General features: G+C 38.7%; 1 protein-coding gene across 6 annotated transcripts in view; it reads right to left on the bottom strand.

The window, feature by feature from the left end:
* The window catches only part of PPP1R13B (protein phosphatase 1 regulatory subunit 13B), a 68930-nt gene extending 43793 nt beyond the window's left edge, over window positions 1-25137 (bottom strand). For 2 of the 6 annotated variants that reach the window (XM_032113222.1, XM_032113223.1), the window contains exon 1: window positions 11489-11676. In XM_032113222.1, coding sequence (XP_031969113.1) covers window positions 11489-11614 — 126 coding nt within the window. In that variant the 5' untranslated portion in view covers window positions 11615-11676. Of the gene's footprint in view, window positions 1-11488; window positions 11677-24971 lie in introns of those variants that run through there. The other 4 variants (XM_032113226.1, XM_032113227.1, XM_032113224.1 and 1 more) reach the window with 3 other exon arrangements.
* Between the last annotated feature and the right edge of the window lie 752 nt (window positions 25138-25889).

Here is a 25889-nt window from a genome sequence, read left to right as displayed (position 1 = left end):
TCTGTAAATGGAAATGTATGCCTACTATGTTCCAAAGTAGTTTTCAGTCTCCTGTAACTTTAAAAAAGATTTAGTCCTTTGTGTTCATTTTTTTTGACAGTACATTGAATTGACAATTTTTTTTTTTATAAAAGCTTGAGTTGAAATGCTTTAGTTCTGTCTGAAAATAAGGCTGAGAGGAAAGGAACAAGTTTCAGCTATGTTAGATGCTTGAAATCATAGCATTTAAATGTTGAAAATAAATGCACACTTTGGCAGAGTAACCACAAGCTTCAGGATGTACTCAAAGACAAATATTCCTAAAATGCACTAAATCCTCTGAAAGACACCTGACCCTAAGCTCCTGCTTAAAATTAAATGAATTATTTTATCCATTCTCTCTGCACCTTAATTCCCATCTGTAGTCACAACACTGTTCTGTAAACTCATGGGGAAGGAAAAGAGAGAACATCGTATTTTAGAAGGCAAAAAATACCATAACAATAAATGGCCCTAAATAACATAATAAAATTAATAACTTTGCTTGCAATTAAAGTTCTTCCAGATCTTTCCCATAAATAAAATGTGGTGTCACATATTGAACCTAATAACAGCTCTTCATTAAATAAGCACTCTTCAGGTAAATAAAAGTTGTGCTTCAATTTGCATAGGCAACTCTTAAGAACATTCATAATACTTTTATCTGTGGGACACATACATCAGCCAGACTGGAGACTGACATTAATAACAGCTAGATAATGAGTGAGAGCAGTCTGCTTTAGAAATAGACACAGGACAAATTCCAAGAAAGCCCAGGCTTCAAGCTCTCAGTCTCAGCAGTCCTCCAGGTTATTTCAGTCCAGGTTTCTACTCTCCCTTAACCTGCCAAGTTTGCATGCTGTGTCCTGAAGTATTCAAGTACCTACACATCAACACAAGAAGCAGTCAAACAGAACTGAAAATATACCAGAATTCAGGCCTGAGTTTTTCCAACAGCAGCATAAAGGAAGCCATAGTAAAAGCTGTAATACAAGGTGGAGGAAGCTACAGGATACAGCCAACAGATAATAATGAAAGTGCCTGTAACCACCTACTGTAAGCAGCTCAAAACATTATTGTTCCCCCGACAGAAGATTCAGACAGTCTCAGTATTCAGTGGCTGTGGTTATATACCAAGTACCTGATGTGGAATTTACTAGTGGAATTTGACCTCATATTTAAGAAGAAAGGGTCACATACATGAACATAAACCAACAGGATTAGAAGAAACCTTAAGAGGTCATCTAATGCAGGCTCTTGGCCTCAGGCAGGATAAACTATACCTGTATTATTCTGCAGAGATGCTTGTCTAACCTGTTCTGAAAAGCCTTTCATGATGGAAATTCCACCACTTCCCTATGCCATCCACCCCAGAAATCCAGGATTCCTGTTGCAAGAGGAAGTTTCTTGAAGTCTAGCTAGAGTTTGCCTTACCACCATTTAAACCCCATAGTTCTTCTAGCCACAGGGGTAACAGAAAACATATTTCTTCCTCTTTTTCCCTCTGCACTTAAATTTAAAGAACATGCAATATGTAAGTAAATTAAGTAACTTAAATTAAACGACACCAGTTTAATGAAGTTATTAGTGCCAGTATTCTGAACAGTTTTCCCATAACACTTGATAGTAGTTTCAAAATAAAACCCAAGCTCCTGAAACTTTTTGAGAATACAAAAAGACCCTGGCTTTACAGCCTCAACATTTGCATTAAAGACCTATATTCTTGGTATGAAAGGATATATAAAATGTCTTAACATCATGTGATTTTACATAGTTTCCAAGTTTTTATTTCCTTATTGCTGTAAAAGTCACACTGGCCCAGAAAACTTGTTTCATGTCTTCAAGATTATGTATCTGCTTCTGCAGACGGACCAAAAGAGGAAGAAAAGCCTTGTAGGTGTGAGTTATCCTATTTATCTCAGTCACTTCTCCATAAATTCCAATCTCAAGCACTACACAAACTCACAGTCCCCTTGGCAACACCAGGATAAAGTTTGCTGTACCTCAACCACACCACTTGACTCCCTCAGCTCAGAGGGCATCAGTATCGTCTTCTACAAAGCTGGGTGTCACAGTTTCAGCCCAGGGAAAGGTATCTCACTAATGAGGAAGCAAGGTGCCACAGCCAACTATTGCTGTAACACTCATCAAGGAAATTTGATTAAGTAAGGACTTATTTTTAACAGGTTGTCTGAGCAATACTAAAGGAACTGAAACACTGTGCTGCAAAACAAATATCCTGAAACATACACAGGAAGACTCAAAATATTGCACATTATTAATATATTGCAATATTAGATTTTCAAGGCAGTATCATAGCTATTAATTTTTGTGGTGGAAATGGATAAGAATCAGAGGTATTACATAGTGATAAAATACAAATTAGCATTGATGGAGCCTGGAAATTTGCTGCTGAAAAACACAAGTGAAGCATACATGTGAAATACCCAAGTATACCCACTGAAGTAAACAAGTTACAAGAAAAAAACATTCCTAGCCAAAGATTAGGACACAAAGGAACTGATAAATCCTTTCTCATTTTAAATTGACTTCTAAATAGGAGCAACTAAATAAAACCAATCTTGTAAAAATGTGATCATAACCACTGTAGCATTTCTTTGATCGTCTCTCAATTCACAGCTTTTAATATGTGAACACAATGTCACACAACAGGATCAGCCTAACATTCATGAGCAAATCACCTCAGGGATTCTAAATCATGTATTTTTTGCACCATAAACATCAAGCTCCAAACCTTACACTTCATCCTTCTCACCACACACATAGGTATTACCTGTTACTCTCCTCTATGACTCCTGCTACAAAACCAATGGTTTGATTCCAACTTTCACAATTTCATGTCTTTTCCGTACCAAATAAGCTACAGCAAACCTTCCAACCTGCCTTCAAAACTGTCATCTCATTTCTCAGCTGACAGATGACCTCCTCCTAGGACAGATTTGGAAACAGTACTCTACCCAAAACTTCTCTGTCCCACAGGTCCTTGCCTAATAGTTGCACATACTCCTCTTAGTATGGCGTCTCCCCTTGATCCATTCCCTCTTCAAAGCATACTTCCTGTATTATTTAAAGGACGTATTTTATCATCCCTGCAGTTCTCAAGGAGGTGGAAGTAGAGATAAATCTACAAGACCATTTTCCTTGCTTGTTATCTCACCTCTTTCTACAGCTGAATAATGTCACCTGCAAAAATTTCAATAGACATCGTTCAGAGAGATGTCAGTTTTATCTATCTAGACCTGATCTCCTGCTAAGGAAACTGAAATGTTGGCAACTTCGATTGACTCTTATGAATGCCTAGCTGTCAATTCAAGTTCCACAAGGCTGTAACACAGTCCTTAGCCATGTTTCACCAATGATTCCCTAGATTTCATTCATCATAACACACAGGTACCCATCACCCTGAGCTGTAGTATAGACATCTTTGACACAAACCTCAGTCTTGTGTCTCAGATCTATCTCTACTTTTCCTGTACGATATGTAAAACAGAGAAAGGTGTTTTTTCCATAAAGTGGTCCAGCTAATGCTCTCAGTTTGCAAACTTGCAAATAAAGGTTTCCCAGCTTTTCACTGGTGTGCCTTTTTCACTCGTGTCAACTACCACAACAAAAATCACCCTTCATGCCTGCAGCCTTGACCCAGTTGCCTTTCTGTGTCAGTCCTGATAAGCACAATTTATTTGTCTTTGCTTCCCCATTGGGAAGTGCAATCTTCTTTCTTATCATTTTTCACTATCAAGAAATTTATGTCAAATTGGCCCTTTACACCTGTTTCTACTCTCCATGTGCTTAATATTAACAGGTGGTTTTATGGTTTCCTCACTGTTGTCCACCATGCCTTATATGCACCTGCAAAGCAACCTCATTATTTCCCTTGGAGACCCTCCTTTGCTGTTCTGGCTAAACACTTCAGACACAAGTCTAAGTCATTATTATGCTGAAAAGTGCTGCCAGTGAGGTGAGAAATATTGTTTTGTCTCCTTAGAGATGAACTGGATGGTTACAGAAGTCTTTCTTCATCCCTAACCAAGATTCCAAGAGCTGCACAACAGAGATGCATTCAACTTGTCTACCACAGCAGAGATCCCACAGGGTCACAAATGCCTTACACACAACTATACAGAAACAAACCATCTTTCAAATGAGTCTGATGGCCTTTGCTCTAAATGAGCTTGGTCAGGCTGTCCTAGAATCCACCTTGACCTCACTACTTGTGTTGTGCTACTTCAGTAGCATTCCCCTAGTACAATGTGCAATTACTTATGACTGGAATAAAACCAGACCACCACCACCAAAACAGCTGGTGTAGCATGTTGATTCTTAGTTAAGATATAGTCTAGAAAGCCAAAATTCCAACTGCTGAACAAAGTTTTTGCCTCACCGTTTTTCTACAGTCTTACTGAAAAAAACCAAACAGCTAGTGAATTAAAAAGGTCTACACTTAAGTAAATCCTCTTTAATAATTTTTGTGGAGACAAGAACTACATCTCACTCAATTATTACCTCAAGCTACCAAGACCTGAAACTCTGCAGCTTGAGAAGAAATAAATTGTACACCCACACCTCCATTGCTTTATGCCAAAGCTAATTTACTAAGTCAGATGGCTGATAACAATATTTATTGTAAAAACAACAACAAAGTCCACATAAGTAGGTATTTCCTGATACCCTACTTACAGCAAATTGAGTTACTTGATCTATCAGAAAGGAACCAGACAAGTACTATTTCAGGACATGCTGAAACATTAGAATTGAAAACAAGTTTAAGATTATTTTCTTATAGTAATATTGACATATTCAACTATAAAAAATGAAAGTGAGTTCTGTGGATGAAGATGGGGAACTACTTTGTTGGCTTTTTATTTTATGTACAACCATTTTTTAACTAAACCCCATGTTTCCAATCAAAACCAGAGTTCCTGGTAAAAACTGATCTGAGAATCATTACTTTTCCTGCATGTAATTTTATGTCCATAGTTTAAAAAAAGAAGACACATCTAGGAAAGTTTAAAAGCAAGATCACTCAAGCAGAGGACCAAAGACTTGGAAAAAAACAACCCTGCAACCCAAGAAAATGAAAACCATGAATTTTTCTTTGTGCTATCCATTACTCTCATTATCCAAATTTAGAATGCCTACATGATATTAGAGTGGATAATAGAGAATTTTTTTAATAACTTCTGTCAATTTAAGAATTATCAAACATATGATTGCAAGTTAAAAATATACTGGGTATTTAATACGGCTAAATTCACACACTACTGTTTAGTCATATTGGACTCTCCCTTTGCCTTTTTTGGTCTTTAAACCAGCCTAGAAATTTCACTGTATAAATGAACAACAAAAAAACAAACAAAAAACCCTTCTCTTCCAGTAGATCAGTGAACAGACATTTCAAATACAAAGCTGATACACAATCAACTTAAAGTACCAAACTGTTTCTAATAGAAATCCCAACTTCAATCCTTCTGTTTCACAGGAACTGGAAGGCATTATCTTCTCACCATACATTTTCCCCTAACAAAGAATTCCAGAACATTCATTCATGATCTTGTGCTTTGCCATTTCAGAACTTTTAGAGGTGCCTACAACTACAAGATGAGAACAATCAGCGAAGAAAAGACCTGTTCAAAGTGAATCTCTCTTGAACAGTAGAGACCTCAACATCTGCCAAGAATTTTAACTTTTGATTTTGCTAACTTGGGAGTCCCAGGAGTTTGCTATATTCAAGGTGCTACTACGATAGTTTTAACTGAAATTTCCAAAGCCCTCTCTTACTGAAATGTCATAGCCCCATCAATCAAACATGAACTTTGAGTAAGACTAAGGATTTCAGCTCCTAGAAAAATTACAGAATGAGAGGCAGGCAAAATGTGAAAATGTAAAAAATCATCCCTTCGGTGATGAGATACATCGATATGCATGACTTTGCATGTAGAACGGTCAGAAAAAAGTGACAAGTTATTAATTGTCTCATGCAAGCTTGCTTGCCTGGAATTCGTGCCATTATATAAAACTTCCATCAGCTACAGCTGTAGAAACTGTAGTTGTACATTTCAAGTATTAAATCAGAGTTCTAACTTTTGTTGCAGTATGAACACAGCCCCTCTTTATGATGATAGACTTAATTAGGTAAAGCTTTAAGCAATTACATTAAAAAAAATACGAGACTATGAAATTAAAACCACAGAACTGTTTGAATTAAAGCCATCTAAAGATACTGTCTTGACTCAAATCACAAGTATTTCTTTATACTACTGAAATTTCAGAACAAACAAATCCCAAATAAATCTCTCATGTTAGTATGTGCAAACCCCAGACAAATAGCAGTAAGATTAAACAATTTCACTTCTCTGTATTAATAAGAAACACTTAAAATCCATCTAAGCAACAAGTTACACAGCAGCATGCTTTTGCCAACAATTATTTACCTTCAGATCGAAGCTGTTATTTTTGAAAATGAATCTGTTGAAGAGTTTCTTGCAGTATGCTTGTGAGTCTTATTTTGAATAAAGGATCAAGACATACAGCAAATTTATTACCAATTACTGTGGTTTTCACCAGGAGATTTCTTTCCTCTAATATCTTGCTTCCCTTCCCCATATATGGGGTGAAAAATAACTGCAATCAATTTCCATATTTCTAAACAGTCTTCCTCACATCCTACTCACATTCAAGCTGTATAAACTTTGAGTTCAGGACAAAATTTAAAGCCCAGTGATGCTTTTGAATGCATTAGTAAAATTCACAAAGGCAGTGCAACCAACAGTCTTCAGTTTGCACGGAATACAAAAATGAGCAAAGTTTTCTGCCAAAATGTAGACTTGTGAAACCAATAATTTCTTACTACACTTTCAAATTTGAAGCCAACCGCCTCCATATGGCCTGCAAAAGAATCCACAAAACTGGGAGTAAATCTCAGACTCTAAAAATGTAAAATATTCAGCTATGGGCTACTAACAACCATTAAAACCTTAAATTTTACGGTAAACTCAAGCATTCATGAGGTTACTCAAAAATATGAACAAGGTCATATTATTTATGGTCAACACTTTTGATTTTGATCAAATCTGAAACTTTCATGTTGCCTAAATGTACGTCAATATACTTATCTCACAAAAGCATTTTTTTGCATCAGCCCATATGCTAGTTACATTAACATGCTATTTTGCAATCACTGAAAAAAAAACCACTGATCTACCTTGAGTTCCACCTTCACCATGCTCTGCACCAGACAACTTACCCACAGAAACCACAACCAGGAACTTGTCAGACAATAATTGTGCATAAAATTACTTCTCTTGCTAAAGCACAGAAATCATTTTAATTCTTTAACTCTTCTTATAGAGGAGTTTAACTCCTCTTACAGAAATGCAGAAGTATAAATTTAAAAGGAAATATTATAAAAATGTAGTAAAATCTTGTTTAAGGCATACAAGTTGCAAAGGCTTAAAGAATTGACAGAACCACAGAGATTTCCTCTCAGGACTTCCAGGATTGTTGCCTTTGCTCCCTTCACGAGCTGTCATATGTGACCACAGGTGTTCAACAGGATTCAGGCTATTTCAAAAACCTACAACTACCTGATATTTATTTGCTGAGGGGATACTTATGACACTTTCTTTTCTTTGACAGAGAAACTGCTACAGCATCATTGTATATCTGGAATCTGAAGCCCCTTACTCCTGCAGTGGCAGGCTTTCTCTAGCACAGGGAAATAAGCTAATATTTTTGCTAAAGGGAGGAAACAGCAACTATCTTCAGCAAGACAGATCCACAAACTATTAAATGAAAAGTACACAGCAGTTAACTGAAAGACTTCCAGAGCTCTAGGAAAACAATACCTAATGAAAACAATAGCAACTAAGAGTTCACTTGTGTAAACAACAAAAACAACCCACAGACTACAGGCCATGAGAACCAAGATATCAACAGAGCTAAAAAAACAACTTATCTAACAAATGCTGAGTTTCTAGCATCTGCCTAGGACAAAAGAGTGACATGATCATTTAGACACTATAATCCTATATCAGATTTTAGACTACATTTCACTATATTAGAAGTCACAGTCAATCCATGGGAGTGAACCACTGCCAGATCTCCAGACATTATCTTTAGGGAAGCCGTTTGTTATTCATTAAAACACTGAAACGCCTTCTTTTAGATTTGGACAGTTCTGCTAAAATCAAACAGGAGCTGAGATTTAGATAAAATTTAAAAGGTGGGCAGTTAACTTGTGGCTACAGAAGGGAAAAATGAGTATAGCTTAAAAGGGACAAACCAAAACAACAAAGAGATTGCATTACATATAAAACTATTATTTTAGAAGAATATCTGTCCAAGTGCAATATTTATCCTCATCAGCTAAAGCAACACCGCCTGAAGTTAGAGAAATCTATAAAACATGCCTCTTGTGATGTTCTCTAGCGGAAAATATAATTTGGCACTTGCTACAGAATGAGTTCAACATCCCTGCATCATATTATCTGTTGGCTTGATTCCTAAATTGCTACATCTGGAGAACCAGCAAGAGATCTTGTTGTTGCTCCTTGACGCAAATAATTCTACCAAAGGACTGTCAAGACACCAGTTACCACGTAAGAGACTCTGGAATACACGGATAATTCTAGGTACACTGATAAGTTCTTGCTGAGCACATTTCTCCATCAGGCAACATAGATTAAAAATGAAGAGACTTTTATTCTTCCCAAAACAAGGCTCTTAAATCTTGCTTGGTTTCACTGTTTAAAAATCAGTGGGCCATATGCTGTCTTTCATGATATACACAACTATTATTAAAGGGTGAAAGCTGGAGACTTCTTGAAAGACTCTCTGCTCTAACCAGCAATGTTCATGACAACTCAGTACATAAGTTCTCACCTTGAAATTAGCATTATATGATTTGTTATAGGGTTATTGCAAATGGATATTACCATCTATCAACCAAGAGCAGAAGACTGATAGTCAAATCAAGCAGCTCTGAAGAAGTTCCAAAGTTTTTTTTGATACTTGCTGTCTTCACTAAGGACATTTTTTTATCTTCTGGAATTTATTTTTTCTTGTGAATCTTAGAATGACAAACCTCATCTAGTACTGCCTGCCTAATTTCAATGAGATTTATCTAAAGCACCTTGAAACAAACCAATAAAAATCAGCTGGCAAAATTTTGTGCTGATTAATTAAAAAGCTTTTAAAAAAATCTGATCTATTTAAGAAACTAGCAAATAGCCTAGCTATAATGAAGGATTTTAGTAGTTGTTTAGGCCTATAAATATGAGAATTCCTTAAATAATGAACTCCTATCAAATGCTCAGAAAACTCCAGCAGTTGATGCATTTGCAAATGCACAAAACACTACTAATACACAGGAAAAGTCAGAAGGTCAGAGGACATCAAGATTCCAGATCAAAACAAAGCTGCAGTGGTGCAGTGATCTTTCCATTTGTCCATAAACTCCAACAGCTCTGTTTAATAAAATATGAACATGATGCTCACAGTTCTACTATTCTTCACATCTTCAGGTCAGGGTCCTCCAAACCGAATGGTTCGGAGTTAAGTGGGGACCCCCAGTACAGGTGTGGCCCCACAGCCACTAGAGAAAAGGACAGAGGAATCACTGTGGCACTACAACTGCGCCTCATTGTACAGAATCGCACACATAACTTAGTTCTAATGTTCAGAGGTCTAAATCTTTCATATCTGACAGGGTAACCAGTATGCCACACCTGAAATGCATGACAAGCTTGAGAAAACAGTCCTAAATTATAAACTGCCCATTCCATTTCATCAGCTGATGAGATATGAATAACTGTTAAAAAATACTCTTAAATATTTTACTCTCTAAATCATTAAGGAAGATGTGGCTGAAGAACAACACAACTGTAGTGCTGTAAAATTCACAGTACACGCGGGTGAACTGGCAATAAATTATAATCAAAACTAAATGAATTCAAGATGACTCAGCTTCAGAGGTCCTTTTATTACATAATAATCTCAGCTTTCCAGTCAGGAAAAAAAAAAAGTTGGATTCACTAAAATGAAAGGTTTAAAAAAAATCCCCCACCTAAACCAAAGAATCACTCACAAACCGACACCAAAAAAATCCATACACACCTGAACCCCCACACTCTACAAAAAAGGACACCCTCCATCAAGACTCAAGAACCAGATGACAGATAAGCAGACAAAAAATTTAGTATTTTACTTTTATTAGGTGGGGATGTGGAACAAAGTCCTATTCAAGCTTTTTTGTATATTGGCATTAGCAACACTGCAATTTACTTGGAAAGAAAGCTCAGTCTGACAACACCAGGCAAAGCTGACGAGCACAGTTCAGTATGAGGGTACGAGTCAATTTTCCTGAAAGAAAACAATCGTCAAAATCCACATGCAACAAAAGTGTCCCATCAAATTTGTATCACGGAACTGAATGTTCTCAAATTATTAAAAATATTTTGGCTAAGGTTAAGGACAGGGAGGTGCTGATGTTTCTACAGTCTTGTGTTCGACCTTGTCAACAACTACAGCAAAGTCATCCAAAATCCACTGAATTCCAGAAAAGCCTGACCTACCTACTGCATAGAAAAAATCATCTCATTGAAAAAGCATAGGATACAAAGACAGGCATTTGTATCTTTTCTTTTACAAACTTTTTAACAAAATATGAAAAAAACACCCCATCAAACAAAGAAGAGTAAATCACAACCAGAACAAAACCAACCAACATGGCATTTTTACTAAAGATCATGCTTTTTGTCAAATAATAAACATGATTTGCAGCAGCGAACATCATTTTTTCATTTTACAAACAAGGAACAATTTCTACAAAATCTATAGACACACAACCATATGTAGTGTTGCAAATGGAACCAGCACCATTCTTTCTTCATTTTCAATAGAGTGAATGCAGAAAGTACTACCACAGCTTTCTCCCACTAAGCAGGAAGTATTAACAAAATCCTGATTGTTTAGTGCATTGCTTTCAGGGAGTACTAGCCATTCAATCTTAGATGTAAAGACGTTATCTGGCTTGGTAAAAAATTTTAAGTGAAAAATGAATACATCCTTGGGGATTCAACAGGCAAGCCAGCAGAATTTTCCTTTCATCAGAGTGGAATAATTCTTTCCAAAACACTTCTTTAGTTTTAAGGTCGCAGATCTAAAAATTAAAAGCTATTGTTTTACACTCAGAAGTCCACTTTGGTTGAATCAAAACTACTACTACTAATAATAATAATAAACCAAGCTATGCAAGGTGAAATTTAAAATTTCAGACATTTTATATACAGAAGAAAACCATATAAGGCAATAATCCCTGACCTTCAAGTAAAAATCTCACATACACACACACACACAAATCCATTATAAAGATTCACTATTCGCTTTTACAAAAATAAATCCAAAAATGCTTAATATTACAGCAAATAAACAAAACCCAATGTTATCCCACCTTCTTTTTTATAATTCTGTCCTTGGTCCACTGTTTAGATTTAAGTCCAGTCTTTTTCGGTAGCCAGGATTTCCCTTTTGATGTTTTTACAATATTCTGAAGAACCATCCTTAAAATATTCTTCATGTGGATAGTTGTAAATAGCAGTGAATATAAAAATATTGTGTAAAGCTAAAACCTAATAACAGTTTCTGTGCAACAACTACAGTGAAAAACTACTTAAATGGAGTATTTTTGGTCTACTGGCACATGAATTCAGGCAGTAATGACGAGCAGTGATAAGATGTTCTAAAGAAACAAGACAGGCCACAGTTGTGACAGGAACAAGATAGGCTAGATCAAGTTTCACCTAATTAGGCAAGGTTGCAGTAGGGGAGTTCTGCTATCCTCTCATTGTGCAATAGTAGTCTTTGTTGCTATTATAATAATGATGAACAGTAAGTATTTATCTTAAATAAATTTACATGTAAGGCTCTGTCTCAAAAGACACAGAAATGACTTTCCTGTTGAAGAGGGCCATGACAGGAGCAGAAGTCCTAAGAGCAAATGATCCTAAGAGCTGTCAAAAGACATTTCCATTGCACATTTTCTTAAATCAAAGAAATGTTTTAAATCGAACAACCAGCTTAAAAACAACAACTCCGCCATATATTTACGCCTAAAAGTATTATAGTTCAAGCACTACTCCATTCTTGGCAAAGTCTGTCTTCTTGTTGGACATAATTCAAGCAGCAGAGAATATAAACTGTAAACTATGTTTCTGTCTCGTCATGTCAAGGGACAGCAAATGTTTATCATCATTCCTGTCAACACTATACAGGATCAGGAGTGGGGAACAGGCAGAGCGATGGCACCAACAGTGCATTTAGTCCTTACTCTACAATTGCAGGAGCAAAGCATAATTCTCCAGCCTGATCCGTTCCCTTCCTAGAGCAAATGGAGAGAGGAGACCCAAAGGTAAAAACAAAACCAAACCAAAACCAAACCAACCAACCCACGCTATGAAGGATCAGCAGAACCAGATAACCCATCTCTCTCAGAGCTATGAGCCACATTTTGTGTAGCACCTTACAGTGCTACCCAAGAAGAGGAAAGTATGGAGCTCTAAACTTCGCTTGTGAGCCACAGCATTTTTACTTTACCCTCCCCTACCAGCAGCAGCAGAGCAGACAAAGCAAACAAGATCCTGTATTTAAAATGCTTCAACATTCAGAATTAGTACTGTCCTCCCATAAGGCATTTTGTCACCAACAAAAACATTCTGATCCCATGCAGTATTCTTCCTTCCTCCTCTGCAGACTTGTACCATGTTGAGAGATTTATTGAGAATAACATTGGTAGAACAGTGTCAAATTTTTAAAACGCTGCAACTCAAAAAAATTAACCTGTTAGCAACTGAGAACATTTTAAATAAATGAGAAACTCAAGGTTATTTCTTAAAAGGGAAGGGTTGTTTTGCTTTAGGAAGGATGGAAAAAGTCTAATCTGGTTGTTCTCCAAAACCAGATTGTATCTTGATCTGCCAGAAAAACAAACTATCACACGAATAAATATTTGAGAGGAAAAGCTGGGCCTGTTTTAACACTTACTGCGCCACTCTTTCAACTATGGTTATGGTCCGAATTCTTTTAAACTGACCCCCAAACTTATAAAATCCTTACTTAGGAAGACAATACAGACATGCAGACCAGAAGTATATGGGAGGGTCAAACACTAAAGCCTGTCATCCCTATTGGATAATTGGGATCTTTCAAAAGAAGAATAGGAACTAAAATAAACATGTGTCACTGAACTTCCCTTTCATCCTGTCATGCCTCCTGAAATAACTGAAAACATCTGTGTGTAATTTGTAAATCAGATAAATAATAAAACCAATACAAACACAGGGTAGCCCCTTATGCCCTATGAAAGGATCATCTCCACACTAAGTACCTGATCCAGTGCAGATATTTGGCTGCTTTAGAACTGTTACTGTCAGGTAAATACAAATCTAGAATATATGTAGAGAGATAAGAATACCACAGTCTCTGGCTACTTAACATATCAGCCTCACAATCCTAAATTAAAGCAAGAAGGGGATTTTCCTCACTAAAATTTCAAGAAGTTTTGAATGTTTTAGATGAAGGAGGTGAGGTACATGCAGTATTTCACTGACATACTGACGTAAGTTGTTCTCCTATATTAAATGCAAACAAATCCCATGTAAGATCCAAGGAGTCTTGCCCTGTGTGAAAAAGCTCATATGTAGCAAATCTAAACACCTGCAGATTATGCAAAACACTCAGTAGGAAAGTTATTGCAGCCTGTGATCCCACTAAAGTACTTTAATATGAAGACACTCCTGATCTCTGAAAACTACATGGAATGACGTAGGAAAAAAAGGATATAAAGGAAAAATCAAAAGTATAATTCCCTAAAATGTATACAACTTTACATCAAATGTCTACACAAAATGGAAAACTACTGAATATAAAGCTAGAGATGAAAACTGATAGATGTGAGCAGCTAAGAATACTTAGAGAAGTAATGAAAGAGTAAGAAGAAAAGCAAGAGTTCAGAAGGAATATAACACCATACTGCATGCAGGGTAGCAATAACTTTAAATTACAGCTAATTTGTCTTAATAACTTTTGTTTCACTTTGCCACCCTATTTTACTCTCTCACTATTGTCACTTCTCTCCTCTTGCTATATAAGCCATTTTGTAAATGCCTAATGTGCAAATGTACAATTTATTTAGACACGCTTAACTACAAATACACGATTGCACAGACGCTCTCTAAGATAAGTTCTTCCATATTTGTGGAAAATGAATCTAAACAGACACCTTAATATTACGTCCAGATGAAAATTAACGTCTTATAACTTGCATCCAAAACACCTTGGATTTTTTCTATATATTATCGTTCTGTTTCTGCAGTAGCATCAATCAAAAATCCATGGACTATACTGGGAAAAGTAAAACAAACAAAGCACCCATAAAAACAAAACCCCATCAACAGTAACAACAAAATCAATATTTTCACAGATCATTATAAATTAATAACACTTAATGAGACAGGTATCTAGGTTTACGGATCACTTCCACTTCAGTAAATGGACAACTAAGTTTATGCATTTCTTAAACCTGTTTCACTGAGGTAAAAAACATGATGTTCCACTACACTAAGAACTGCACACTCAATAACCTACAGAGAGAGCCATTTTTGGGGAGCATGTTTCCTTTTTCCCATATGAGGCTGGAGTATACGGAAGGGATTTTACAATCTGCTCTCCAAAAGATGTTAAGAAATACAGTGGTACCCCTAAGCCCCCAGGAAATCAAACTGTTTATTCCAGTATGACTACAGACACTTATATATAAAAACATACATATCTACATGACAATATTCATATTTTTTCTTTCTTTCACATATTTGAACACAACTTGTCTCACAAGAAAACTGCATTACTTAACAAGAAGGATCACTGAAAGACTTTGGTCCCCACCTCAGGTAGGGGGGAGGAAGACAAATTCAGACACATCAGAACACTCATCCCTGAGCACTGGAAGAAAAGAGGCTGTTGAAACCCCAGTGCTCAAAAAATTTCTAAATTATTGGAGAGATAATAAGAAAAAGCTGACCAAAAGCCTTTTCCTGCATGGAAAAGATAAGGGCAACTACACGCACGCTCCAGATGAAGCTTACTTGTAATTTTGTGTCAAAGCTTCTCAGTTCTTCAGAAAGGGAACTGAGCAGTATTTGGTAGCTTCAGATGACTGGGGGAAGGGAGCAGCAGCAAATGGGGGTAATCCAGTAATGCCTTGAAGACTCAAATCCCAAAGATCATTCAGGTTGAATGTCATAAATGCCCAGAAACACAAAAATACCATATTAGAAACACTGTACAGTAAATCCTCTGATTTAGTATGTCTTTTATGTCCCTTAAACTGCTTTTTCAGGTTATAATTTTGAACCATAAACACAAAAATTCCTCTATCAAAATATTCTAATGGTTGGTACACATGAAAGTGAATCCAATTCAAAAGTACTTTATGTTAGCGAAAAATGAGCAAAACTAAAATAGTTGATATATAAATTAAATTATTCCAATGTAAGTATTGAATTGGATTTCAAAATCACACTGGGGTAAACAGAACAGTTTATAATTCACAATTTATATTGATTTAAACCTCCTTCACCACTTCACCTCCTATCTGTTTAACAAAAACAAATACTAGTGCTTTCCACCATCTGGGGGGGGGGGGGGGGGGGGGAAGGTAAAAATAAAGTACTGCAGTCAGGATTTTGGCAGGGGGAGAGCACTGCAAACAAGACTTGAAATTTATTTGTTTGCATGTAAAGCTTGGACATGTATAGCATCTTCCCATATCCAACAAGCCCTTGCTGAAGTGTTAATAAATAACAATAAAATGACAGCTCCACTGTACTATTAGCACACCAAAAAAGCTATTCAGAAAAAGGACTGAAAAGATTTCCAGGTGACATGGGCTAGGATAGACTCTAATCCATGTGATATGATTTTAAAATAATTGCGTTGATCATGACATGATCTAGAAGTGTAAAGGAAGTCAACCATTACAGATCTTTATTCCATAATCAGAAGTATGTGATTCAGACTTGCAGCTAAAATTGACTGAAACTTAGATGACTTGGGACAATAAAACAGTATATTAGGAAATTAAGCATTAGGCATGCTGAGACATTCAGAGCTGCATGCAGAGATAAAGCTGTACACAGAGATGAGTTTCATAGTTTATTTTCACAAGACACTGTTTCACGAACTGTCATCTCCCGAAGTGTACCTACAGTCCAACTGTTTGGTGCCTGGACAGTAATTAACCCATTCACTAGCCTGCAGAATCATTCAAAATTTCAATTCCAAGAACTTGCATTTTAAATACACAGCAGTAAAACCTAACCACTTCTCTGTGGAGGGATCTGAATAGCAACTTTAACACTAAGAACCCGGTTTGTCTACTTCAATGTATATATTTGAATAAGTTGAGATATATAACATACCCATGTAGTATAAAAATTATCTTCTATGATTTGTAAGCAGTGGCTTCACAGATGCTTTCTCAGATGCCCAAACAAGTTAGTTAAGCTGTCAATGGGTAACAGTTTCAGTCCAATAACCACTGGTTGAACTGTTTAAACTTTTTAGGCATACTAGTTTCCTATGCTGTCCATGCCATCACACGGTTTATGCTCTATCACATTATTTTCTCTACAAAACACTAACAGCCTGATGACCATTTTACAGACATCAATTATACCATAACAATGTGAAAATATCCTCTCCTTACATTTTATCTTTTCAAAGCAAGTGATTGAGCTATCAGTAACATTTATTAAAAACATAATACGACAACATTCTGGATTTAAGTAATTTGAAACCCCTCTGGCTAAGTAGAATAAATTCAGGACAGATTTTGACCAACACCCTGGTTAAGATTTTAGAAGACAGTGAGATAGTTCAGTCTTTCTGAAGTCTGTTTGTTTATAAAGTAGTAAGCATTGGGGGAGGAGGAGGAGGTAAGAAAAAAAAAAGTTGAATTATGTTGAAAGTACCATTAGTATGTTGAAAGTATCACCTGCAGAGCAGCAGTAAGAATACCATCAGGTGCAGCACTGTCTTGAAACATAAATTAGACAAATTGCATTAGGAAACAGGATTAGAAAAGTATTTTCTCATGCAAAAATGCATTCAAAGTATGTCTTCTCAACTTCAACTGTACATGTTACTATAAACTAAGACTTTACGCAGCTTCATGGAGAAACTAAAAAAAAAATTGATGCAGATAAGCCTGTACTTAATGGCTGTGGTAAACCTTGCTATTCTCAAGCCACTCTGTTTCTTTCCCTTTCAATACCAGAGAGCTACGCAGGCAAGGCTTTTCTCCACACATTTATGCAGCTCTGTCTGCTTTTTTCATCTAATACGGGAACTCTCACCAATTCTCAGCTGTTCACCTTAGTAGGTCTGGACAGACACATTCTTGATTTAAGGAAAACAAGGCTTTCTGGTCTCCCAGAGTCCAACTGGCTCCCAAGAGATTAGAACACAGAATTAATCCAGATGCTAGTCAATGCCCCTTGCTTATGAGCATGGGATTTGGGACTGGAAAGATTCTGCTAGATCAGCCTAGCAGAGACCTTGGAAACTCACTGTTTACTTGCTCTGACTTCAGAGAGCAGAGAAGTTATGCTTCTTTGCCATTTTGGACATAGATCTAGATGCTTTTGGTATGAATCCATCTCCCCATATTCATTCACCACCATGGAGTCGTTTCAGGCTACAAAATCCAAACCCAAACTGATAAAACTGATTACATCCTTCCTGCAATCTACACACTTCTGCCCTTTCTTGTGCTGGTTCCAGTGCTTATCTGACCCTGCACCGAGCCAGTTTCAGTGTGCTCAGCTGGCAGAGAAGTATCCCGGGGGGGCGGGGGAAAGAAACAAAGGAATAAAAAAAAAGTAAGGGCAAACAACTTCCTGCTGAGTTTGCAAACAGCTCAGCACAGAAACAGACAAATACCAGAGAGAGCCAAGAGAGGGGGCAGCAGGGATGCAGGACTTCAGCAACCCCTGCAGTTACATCCATTTCACCTACACAAAAGTGAAGCCTCAGTTTCCTCCCCCATTCTCAATTTATAAACAAAAGTTTAACCTTGCGAATGCAGAAGTCCTTTCGTCAAACTTAGGTATCAGGATACATGGGTTAAATACAGTGTTTGCAACATATGCAAGTTTAGATGAGATTGCTTCCTGCTGGAGTTGGAATTCCTTAAATAAAGTATTTTATAGCTACAGACTCTTCACGCATAAATAGAATTCTGCTGCTAAGCAGAATGGAAACTAAAACAAAAATCTTAATTGTACTTCCACTACCAAAGAACTAGGCTAGAATACACTATGAATCTAGAGAATAAGGAAATAATGGGCAGAAATTAGAAGGAATGCAATACTGCAAAGTGAGGAGTGGGAAATGATGGCAGACTAGCAACTACCAGTTAAGTTTTACTGGTTTTCCATTTTTTTTGTGTCCCAATTTTATATTTGTTTCTCAAGATTTCCTCAAAGACCACATATTTTACCAAAAAAACAATATCCCTTACTTTTTCCCATTTCAGAGAAAATGTAAAGTGTTACAGGGTATGCAATAAAGAGTGGAAATTGGTGAAACCATAACTTATCTCTGAAGTAACAACATTACCGCACTGCAGAGACCTTTAGTTTCACCTCGCTGTTCTACTCACCTGTTCAAAATACACTGCCTGGGGTAGAGCTCCACAATAAACTGAATAAATAAAAATACTTGAAGAGAGAGATTCCACTTGCCCATCCCCTTCTCTGTTATCAATCTTAGCCCAACAGTCTGCTCCCTCCTGTACCAACACGGACAAGACAACAGTCATAATGCAATATGCACACACATGTACATGTATATACTCACATATATACATGTGTACATAAATCTCTTCAGTGTTCTTTGGATACAGCTATTTTTACATTTGATTTTAGTGAGCTGGATCAGCTTACTCAGACAAACAGTGCAGCCCATTCACAGCCAATGGGAATGAGCAGCAAGGAAGAGGAAGCAGCCTCTTCCAGAGCTGCAGGAAATGGTTAACCCAGCTCATCATTGTGAAACCTCAGCCCTGAAAGGAATTCAGCTGCTCCGACATCCTACTGCACCACAATGCTAAACCTGCTCTCCAATACAGCACATGTACTTGCTTCTAAGCATGATCTAAAAAAAAAATAACAGGGTGACCTAAACCCCAGGTAGAGTGACTGAAATTTGAAGTTCAAAACATTTTTTGTTCCTTCACTAAGCAGTTCATATTTTTGCTGGTCCTTTGAGTTACTGTAGAATTTAGGCTTTGTCCTCCAGGTACTATTGTTGCCTTTGACACACAAATCTGCTTCTGAAGGATGGCGTCTATTATTGCACAATAGAATTCTATTATTGTCTGTCATAAAAAAATTGCTTCCAGAACCTCAGAACATTGAGCACACTCCACTGATAAATTACCTAACACATTTAAGATTATTACATGTTTTCAAGTCTAATAGATTATAATGGCAGATTTCCCAACTCCCAGAAAAATGTACCAGCCTGAAGTGTTAAAATTCGTATCTTCGAGTATTTGTTTACTTAAAAATCTTACCACAATTTAAGAACAAATGAGACACGGGATTCAAGACTGATAGAAAAACTGTTCATAAATGCAGAAAGATTTCAAAGATATTTGGGATCACCGATTATCATTTTTCACTTTAAGAAAAGAATTTTAAAATCTCCTTCTGCTGGGGTCTGATACAAACCCAGGAATGAACCTCCTATATCCCAGGCTAGCACATTCATTTAAGAGGTGAAGTATTTTGAGCTATCTTGTGCTAGTAATTAATATATGGTAATACTAAGCTTTTAATTTAGACAAACACATAAGACTTGTAAATTCCAACAGTGAGTCATGAGGGAAAAGGAGCAAGATGTCTTCCCCCCACTCCCCTAATCAGGCAATAATTTGTTTCCCTCTTCAAACCTCTAGTCTCAGTGTCTTGGCATCACACCATGACACTCAGCAATGATTTTTTTTATTTTTAAAGATGCCTATAGTTCATAAAGAAAAAAAAAATTATCTAACCCCCTCTGGACATTTAAAAAGATAATAAACATGAGCTCTGTTTTTAATACCAAGCATTAGACTTCAAATTCTTTACAAAAAAGCACTGCCTTTATTCTATCTATGGGCAACTCTTGGCAAAATGGGGGCTGTTCCACAGCTGTATGCATCTAAATGTAAGTATGTGAATAAGCAAGGTTTTTTAAATAATGTATTTCATATCAAACTTGGCTTTGTTAGATAAGTCAGTCTGGTGGAACGGAATTCTGTTGTCAAACAAATACTTATTTTCTCTGGAGTCTACAATGGACAACAAACTGATCTATGTTAACATATGAGGGAGTATCCTTTCCCTCAAAACACTCATTCATTTCAACATACTCACATATATATAATAAATATATTTAAATATTCTATTACCAGACTAGCACGTGAATAGTACTTTTTGTTGACATGGTGAAGCTGATGAACTTATTTTTACCACAGAATAGGCCATATTCTGTCAACCTAAAAAAACAGTGACATGATCCAAAAAAACATGAAATGGCCTTTAAGCTTTGTTGCAATAAATAACTCCATTAATAATGGCTGGTAAACTTGCAAATTATTCTCTACAGTCAGGTCAGATTTATTCAGCAAACAAGGATATCAGTATTGCTGAGAACTATACAGTCCTGAATTAATCACAATATATTTTATCTCCATGTCACTGGAAATTGCTCATATTAATTTAATGAAAATTCATAATGTTGATTTAAGTGTATTATAGTGACACATCTTCCTTTACAGTGTATAATTATATGAATAGCAACCTTCTGAGGGAAAGAGAACAGGGGACACTGATTTAAGAATATTTTGGTTTTAAATTATAAGCAATATAATAAACAATGCCTACTCTGGACTTTTTGGGAAATGTTTTAGACTGAACACAGGACAAGTGTATACTCATTTTAAAACAAACAGAAAAACCCCAACTACCCAACCAAACAACAAAAAGCCCACCAAACCCCCCACTTTTTCTTAATTCACCAGCTTAATTGAAAAATAACTCCTGCAAATATCCATCTCTGCTTTGTATTTTACCAGTCATATTATTAATCTTCATAGGTCCGGAGCTTACATATAAATCCTCTAATCAAACATAAATTATGCATCTGTCATGGGCATCTTCAGAGAAGACTTGCAGTGTCCCACAAAATTAACTAGAAAAAAAAAAAACAACAACCCACTAAACACTCTCTGAACTTTTCACTCCACCCTTCTATGAAAACAACCATCCCAACTACCTGATCCTACACACACAGATGTGTCCAGCATCTCTAAGCCTCACACAAAGTCCTGTAAGGCTTCTCCTAGATGGAGGAATGACAACTGCAACCTCCCTGATATTCTAAGTTAAAGGCAAAACCAGAAAAGCTCTGCTAGGAGAACATGCAATACCAACTATTCCTCCTAAAAGATTTGATCCATCACAATTTCTTACACAGTACCCACCATCACCTGTCTTACCACTTTACTGACGGTGTACAGGCTCTACACAGTTCTATGCCTTTCATGTGGTGTTAGCTCACACGCTGTGAAAGAATTATACCCAAAATTAAGGCAAAAAAAGGGAAGCGTTACACACTGCTCCAACATATCAGTTCCTTATTGCATTGTATTTCTTTGTAAGTGGGAAAACAGTGCTCCTTTTAAGTTACTTTTTTCTTGTGTGCACCCTTGTGTGCCCAAGGAAAATGCTAATACTTGACAGAAGATGTAGTTCCAGAATTACCATCCTAGCAGAAAAAGCATTAATTGCATTATTTACGGAAGTTTCCAATACTCTTTCAAACACAAACTCTAAAGTATAATGCAAAAAAGCATCTCTACTGGGGCAAATAGACAAAAATATACATAACTAGGCTCCTCCAAACAGGTTATAAATTATGTGGCTGAAAAAGGAGCTATATCCACAATATTTTTGCAAATAAATACAACTGTGGTTGTTTTAACCCAAAATATTTCCTCTTTGAAAGGATACCACATAGTTCCAGGTTTGCACACTTTATTTCAAGAATGCAACAAACACTAAGCTTTATTTTTCAGTGAAAAAATATCCCTATATTCAAGGCATATTTATAGGAATACTTAGCAGAGGTGATATTCAGCGTAGCATCGTAAGCTCATCGTACACATAGCCCTTATGTCCTGAAGGCGATGAAAGGGTTTACGATTGACATCTCTTGTCAGCAAAACAAAGGAAAAAAAAAAAACCAGGTGAGAAAACTGTAGTTTAAATCATTAATTCTTCTGCAAGACCACGTGGGTTCAGGACCAAGAATATAGTTATTCTGTATTTTTCAGAACAGAGCAAACAATACGAAAAAGGATAATGAATAAAATCCTTGTAAGAAAAGGATGCCGAAGAACACAGTGGTATGCCACTCACAAAAGAAACTGTAATTGATAAAAACCTCTGAGAAGGAACACTGTTCCCCATGTGAGGGGAGGAAAAAAAAAACCACAACACACAAAAGGAGAAAAACAGGGACTTCAGATACTACTTCACTCTTTAAAATGGTTGTACAAAATGCCAAAAAAATTACCAATCTAAAAATGGCCCAGATCAATTACTTCAAGTCTAATAAATGTCAATTTTAAGAAACTACAAAAGTTTGTTGACATTTAGTTTTGATTTGTTGACGCAAAACTATGGTGATGAACTGTTTAACAAGTAGGTAAGTCTAGCAGTATTAAAATCTCTCCTCTTGCTATTTTATGCTTTTGCTAATTATATTAAAAAACTCAAAGCCTAAAATACCCACAAACAAAAGCCCAACACGTTTAGGGGAAAAAAAGGCTTCCATGAATAGGAAGTCAAGGAATTCTCTACAGTAAAATGTTAGATCACTAACTTTTCCCTTCTCAGAATACAAAATATTGAGTAAAAAACCTAAAACACTTCGTCCAGTTCTACAGCTGTATGTTCACATTATTTTGATATTATACATTGATGAGTCCAGGAAATGGTGTTGGGTATTTTCATCCTTGTAGTCCAGCTGGGGTGAAAAACTAAAAGACTAAAGCCCCTGTCATGAGTCCATTTAAATATACATATTTATTTAAATATACATATTCTTGACTGACATACTGTCCATAACAGCATCTAAAATGTCCTTAGAAAAATAAAATATTTATTATTTCAGGACTTGGACTCAGTAAGCTCTAATCTGCAACATTACTACCCCTGTAGCAAGGTAATTTGTTTTTATTAAAATGCATCTGTCATTTAAAAATGCTTTGAAGTGTGTTTCAAAAACATAGAAAAACGTCTGAATCTTCAACCACCTGCCAATAAATACAAACAACTACCACATTTGAACAAGAAGGTAACACAAGACACTGCAGAAACACTCAAGTAGGTAAAAAGAAACTTTTTAAGAAGTCAATCACTGCACTACCCAAGTTATGACGTTAACCTGAAATCCACACATCGCAAGCAAATACATTTGTTGTGACTTAGCATGTCATTGGCATGCTGGGTTTTCAACAGGAATTTTATGAATGTAAAGCATAACCCAGGTTGAGATCGAAGATGAAGCTGTCACCTTGTTCCTGTTTCTACAAGGTAACATTCATATGTTCATGGCATAAGTCGGTAACTCCATGAACTTTGTTGCTGGTTTCTAATGTACCCAGTGCACTGCAATTCTCATCAGTATCAATAAGAATATTTTAGCACCCAGCAGCTGGAAGTTAAAGCACACATGATGTTAAAAAGCTTGTCATAATACCTGGCTTTAAAACATTACCTGTACTCTTCAATCTGAAATTTTACACACAGTTTAAGGTATTTATATTCTCCTCTCAGTCATTAAACAAATTTGGAGCAATAAAATTTTGTAAAAGATGTCTTTAATGTTCTCACAGAGAAACATTCTGCTGCAGTGCTTTGGCTGCAAACACTGCAGAGGAACTGGAAATAAAAAGCTAATTTCTACTGGAATTAGAGAAAACATGGGAGATACTCCATATAAGGGACTATCTCATAAAGCCACATTTGAGATCAAACAGAGTTTGAAAGAAATCAACAAAAGGAATGTGATTGTTTATTACTCCGTCCCAAAGGATCTTGTCATAAAACGAACAGTCATCAGGAACAACTCTCTTCTGACCACTGCATCAGCTCACAGCGACAGGGGAGGGAAGCGGGGGGCAGGAAACGGACAGGGATTCTGTCACAGAAGACAATCAAGGTTGTTTGAGGGAAAATGAAAGGGTTTGTCTTTGATAAATAAGCGACGGCTTCACAAAAGCGGTGACAGGAACCGAGGAGGGAGCCAGGCTGACACGGAGCTGCCGCCTGCGCTCGTTTGACCCCGGCAGGAGGGCCAGAGCTGCCTGCCCCGGGACGGTTCAGCCCTTCCCCGCACCCGGGCGGCAAGCGATCGGGGTTTGGGTGGAAAACCCCCAAACAAACAGACACACCCCCCGCACACCCACTCACCCAAACACAGCGCACCCCCCACGCCTCACGGCGGGCCTCGGCTGCCGGCAGCGACCCGGGGGGGACGCGGCCCCCAACCTGTCACGGCCGGTGCAGCCCCCGCGGGTGGAGGGGCGGGGGCAGGTCGTGCTCCCCCCCAGCCAGGGACGGCGGTGACCCGCTGCCCCACCCCCCGGGCGCGGAGCTCGCCGGCGTCTCCGCAGCTCCACAGCTTTCTGCCCCGGCTGGCCGGGTCTCCACCAGGGATGACGGCGCGCACTCCATCCGCCGCCGGCAGCCCCGCAGGAAAAGGCGAGGCGTCCCAGCGCCCGGCAGCGCGGCGCCAGGCCAGGGACCGACGACGCGAACTCCCACCGTTCTCACTCACCGGCATCATCTCCGCAGCCTTCCCCGCGCCGGGCCCGCCGAGCCGTGCCGGGCCTCTCCTGCCGCCGCCGCCGCCGCCGCCTCTCACCGCGGAGGACGCCGCGCTCGCCCTGGCGGCTGTGACAGGTGCCTCCCGCGCGCCTCGCTCCGCGCAGCGGGCGGAAGGAAGAGGCGAAGGCGGCGACGGCGGCCGGGCTCCCAACCCCCTTCCTCCTCCTCCGGAGCACGGCCGCCTCTCCCGCCTCCCTCCTCGGGCGCTTCCTGCTCTGCTCCGCTCCGCCCGCGCCGCCCCGCCACGGGTTAACCCCCGCCACCGCCTCCTTGCCGGGGCGGGGCCGCGCGGGGAGGCGCTCCGGGGCCGCACGTGACCGCCGGGCCGGGCCGGGACGGGACCCGCACCCGCCTCCCGTCCCCGCTGGGACCCTCTCGTTCCCCCAGCGCCGTGCTGAGCGTGAGGCTCGCCCCGCCAGTTCTTCCCTATCGCGGCCTCCTCCTCCTCCTCCTCCCGGCGCTCTGCCCCCGGGCCGGGTCTCCGGCGGGCGCCGCCTCCTCTGGGCGGGCTGCCCGGGGCCGATTGCCGCCGGGCCCGGGCGGTGGAGGAAGGGGCAGCGGCCTCGGGCGCTGTCAACCCCCGGAATGCGGGGAATGCGGGGAGGCTCCGCCCGGCCCGGCCCCGCTGCTGTAGCTGCCCGCGACCCGGTGGGCGTGCGGGGGCAGCTGGGCGGTAAGCACGGAGCTCGGTGGTCTCCCGTGCCTGTGAGCTGAGGTCGCGTCCCAACGGCTTGTCCTGGTGTAACGAAATACACCTTGGATAGCGTCATGTTTAGCGTCACCTTCCTTCCACCGTTCCTTCCTTGTGAAATCTGTCTGATGTACGCAACTCTGTTTAGCAGCAGGAGGGGAAGG

The sequence above is a fragment of the Corvus moneduloides genome, chromosome 6 (assembly GCF_009650955.1).
Source record: "Corvus moneduloides isolate bCorMon1 chromosome 6, bCorMon1.pri, whole genome shotgun sequence".
NCBI lineage: Eukaryota > Metazoa > Chordata > Aves > Passeriformes > Corvidae > Corvus > Corvus moneduloides.
The sequence above is the reverse complement of the archived record's forward strand: the minus strand, read 5'-3'. Positions and strand labels throughout refer to the sequence as shown.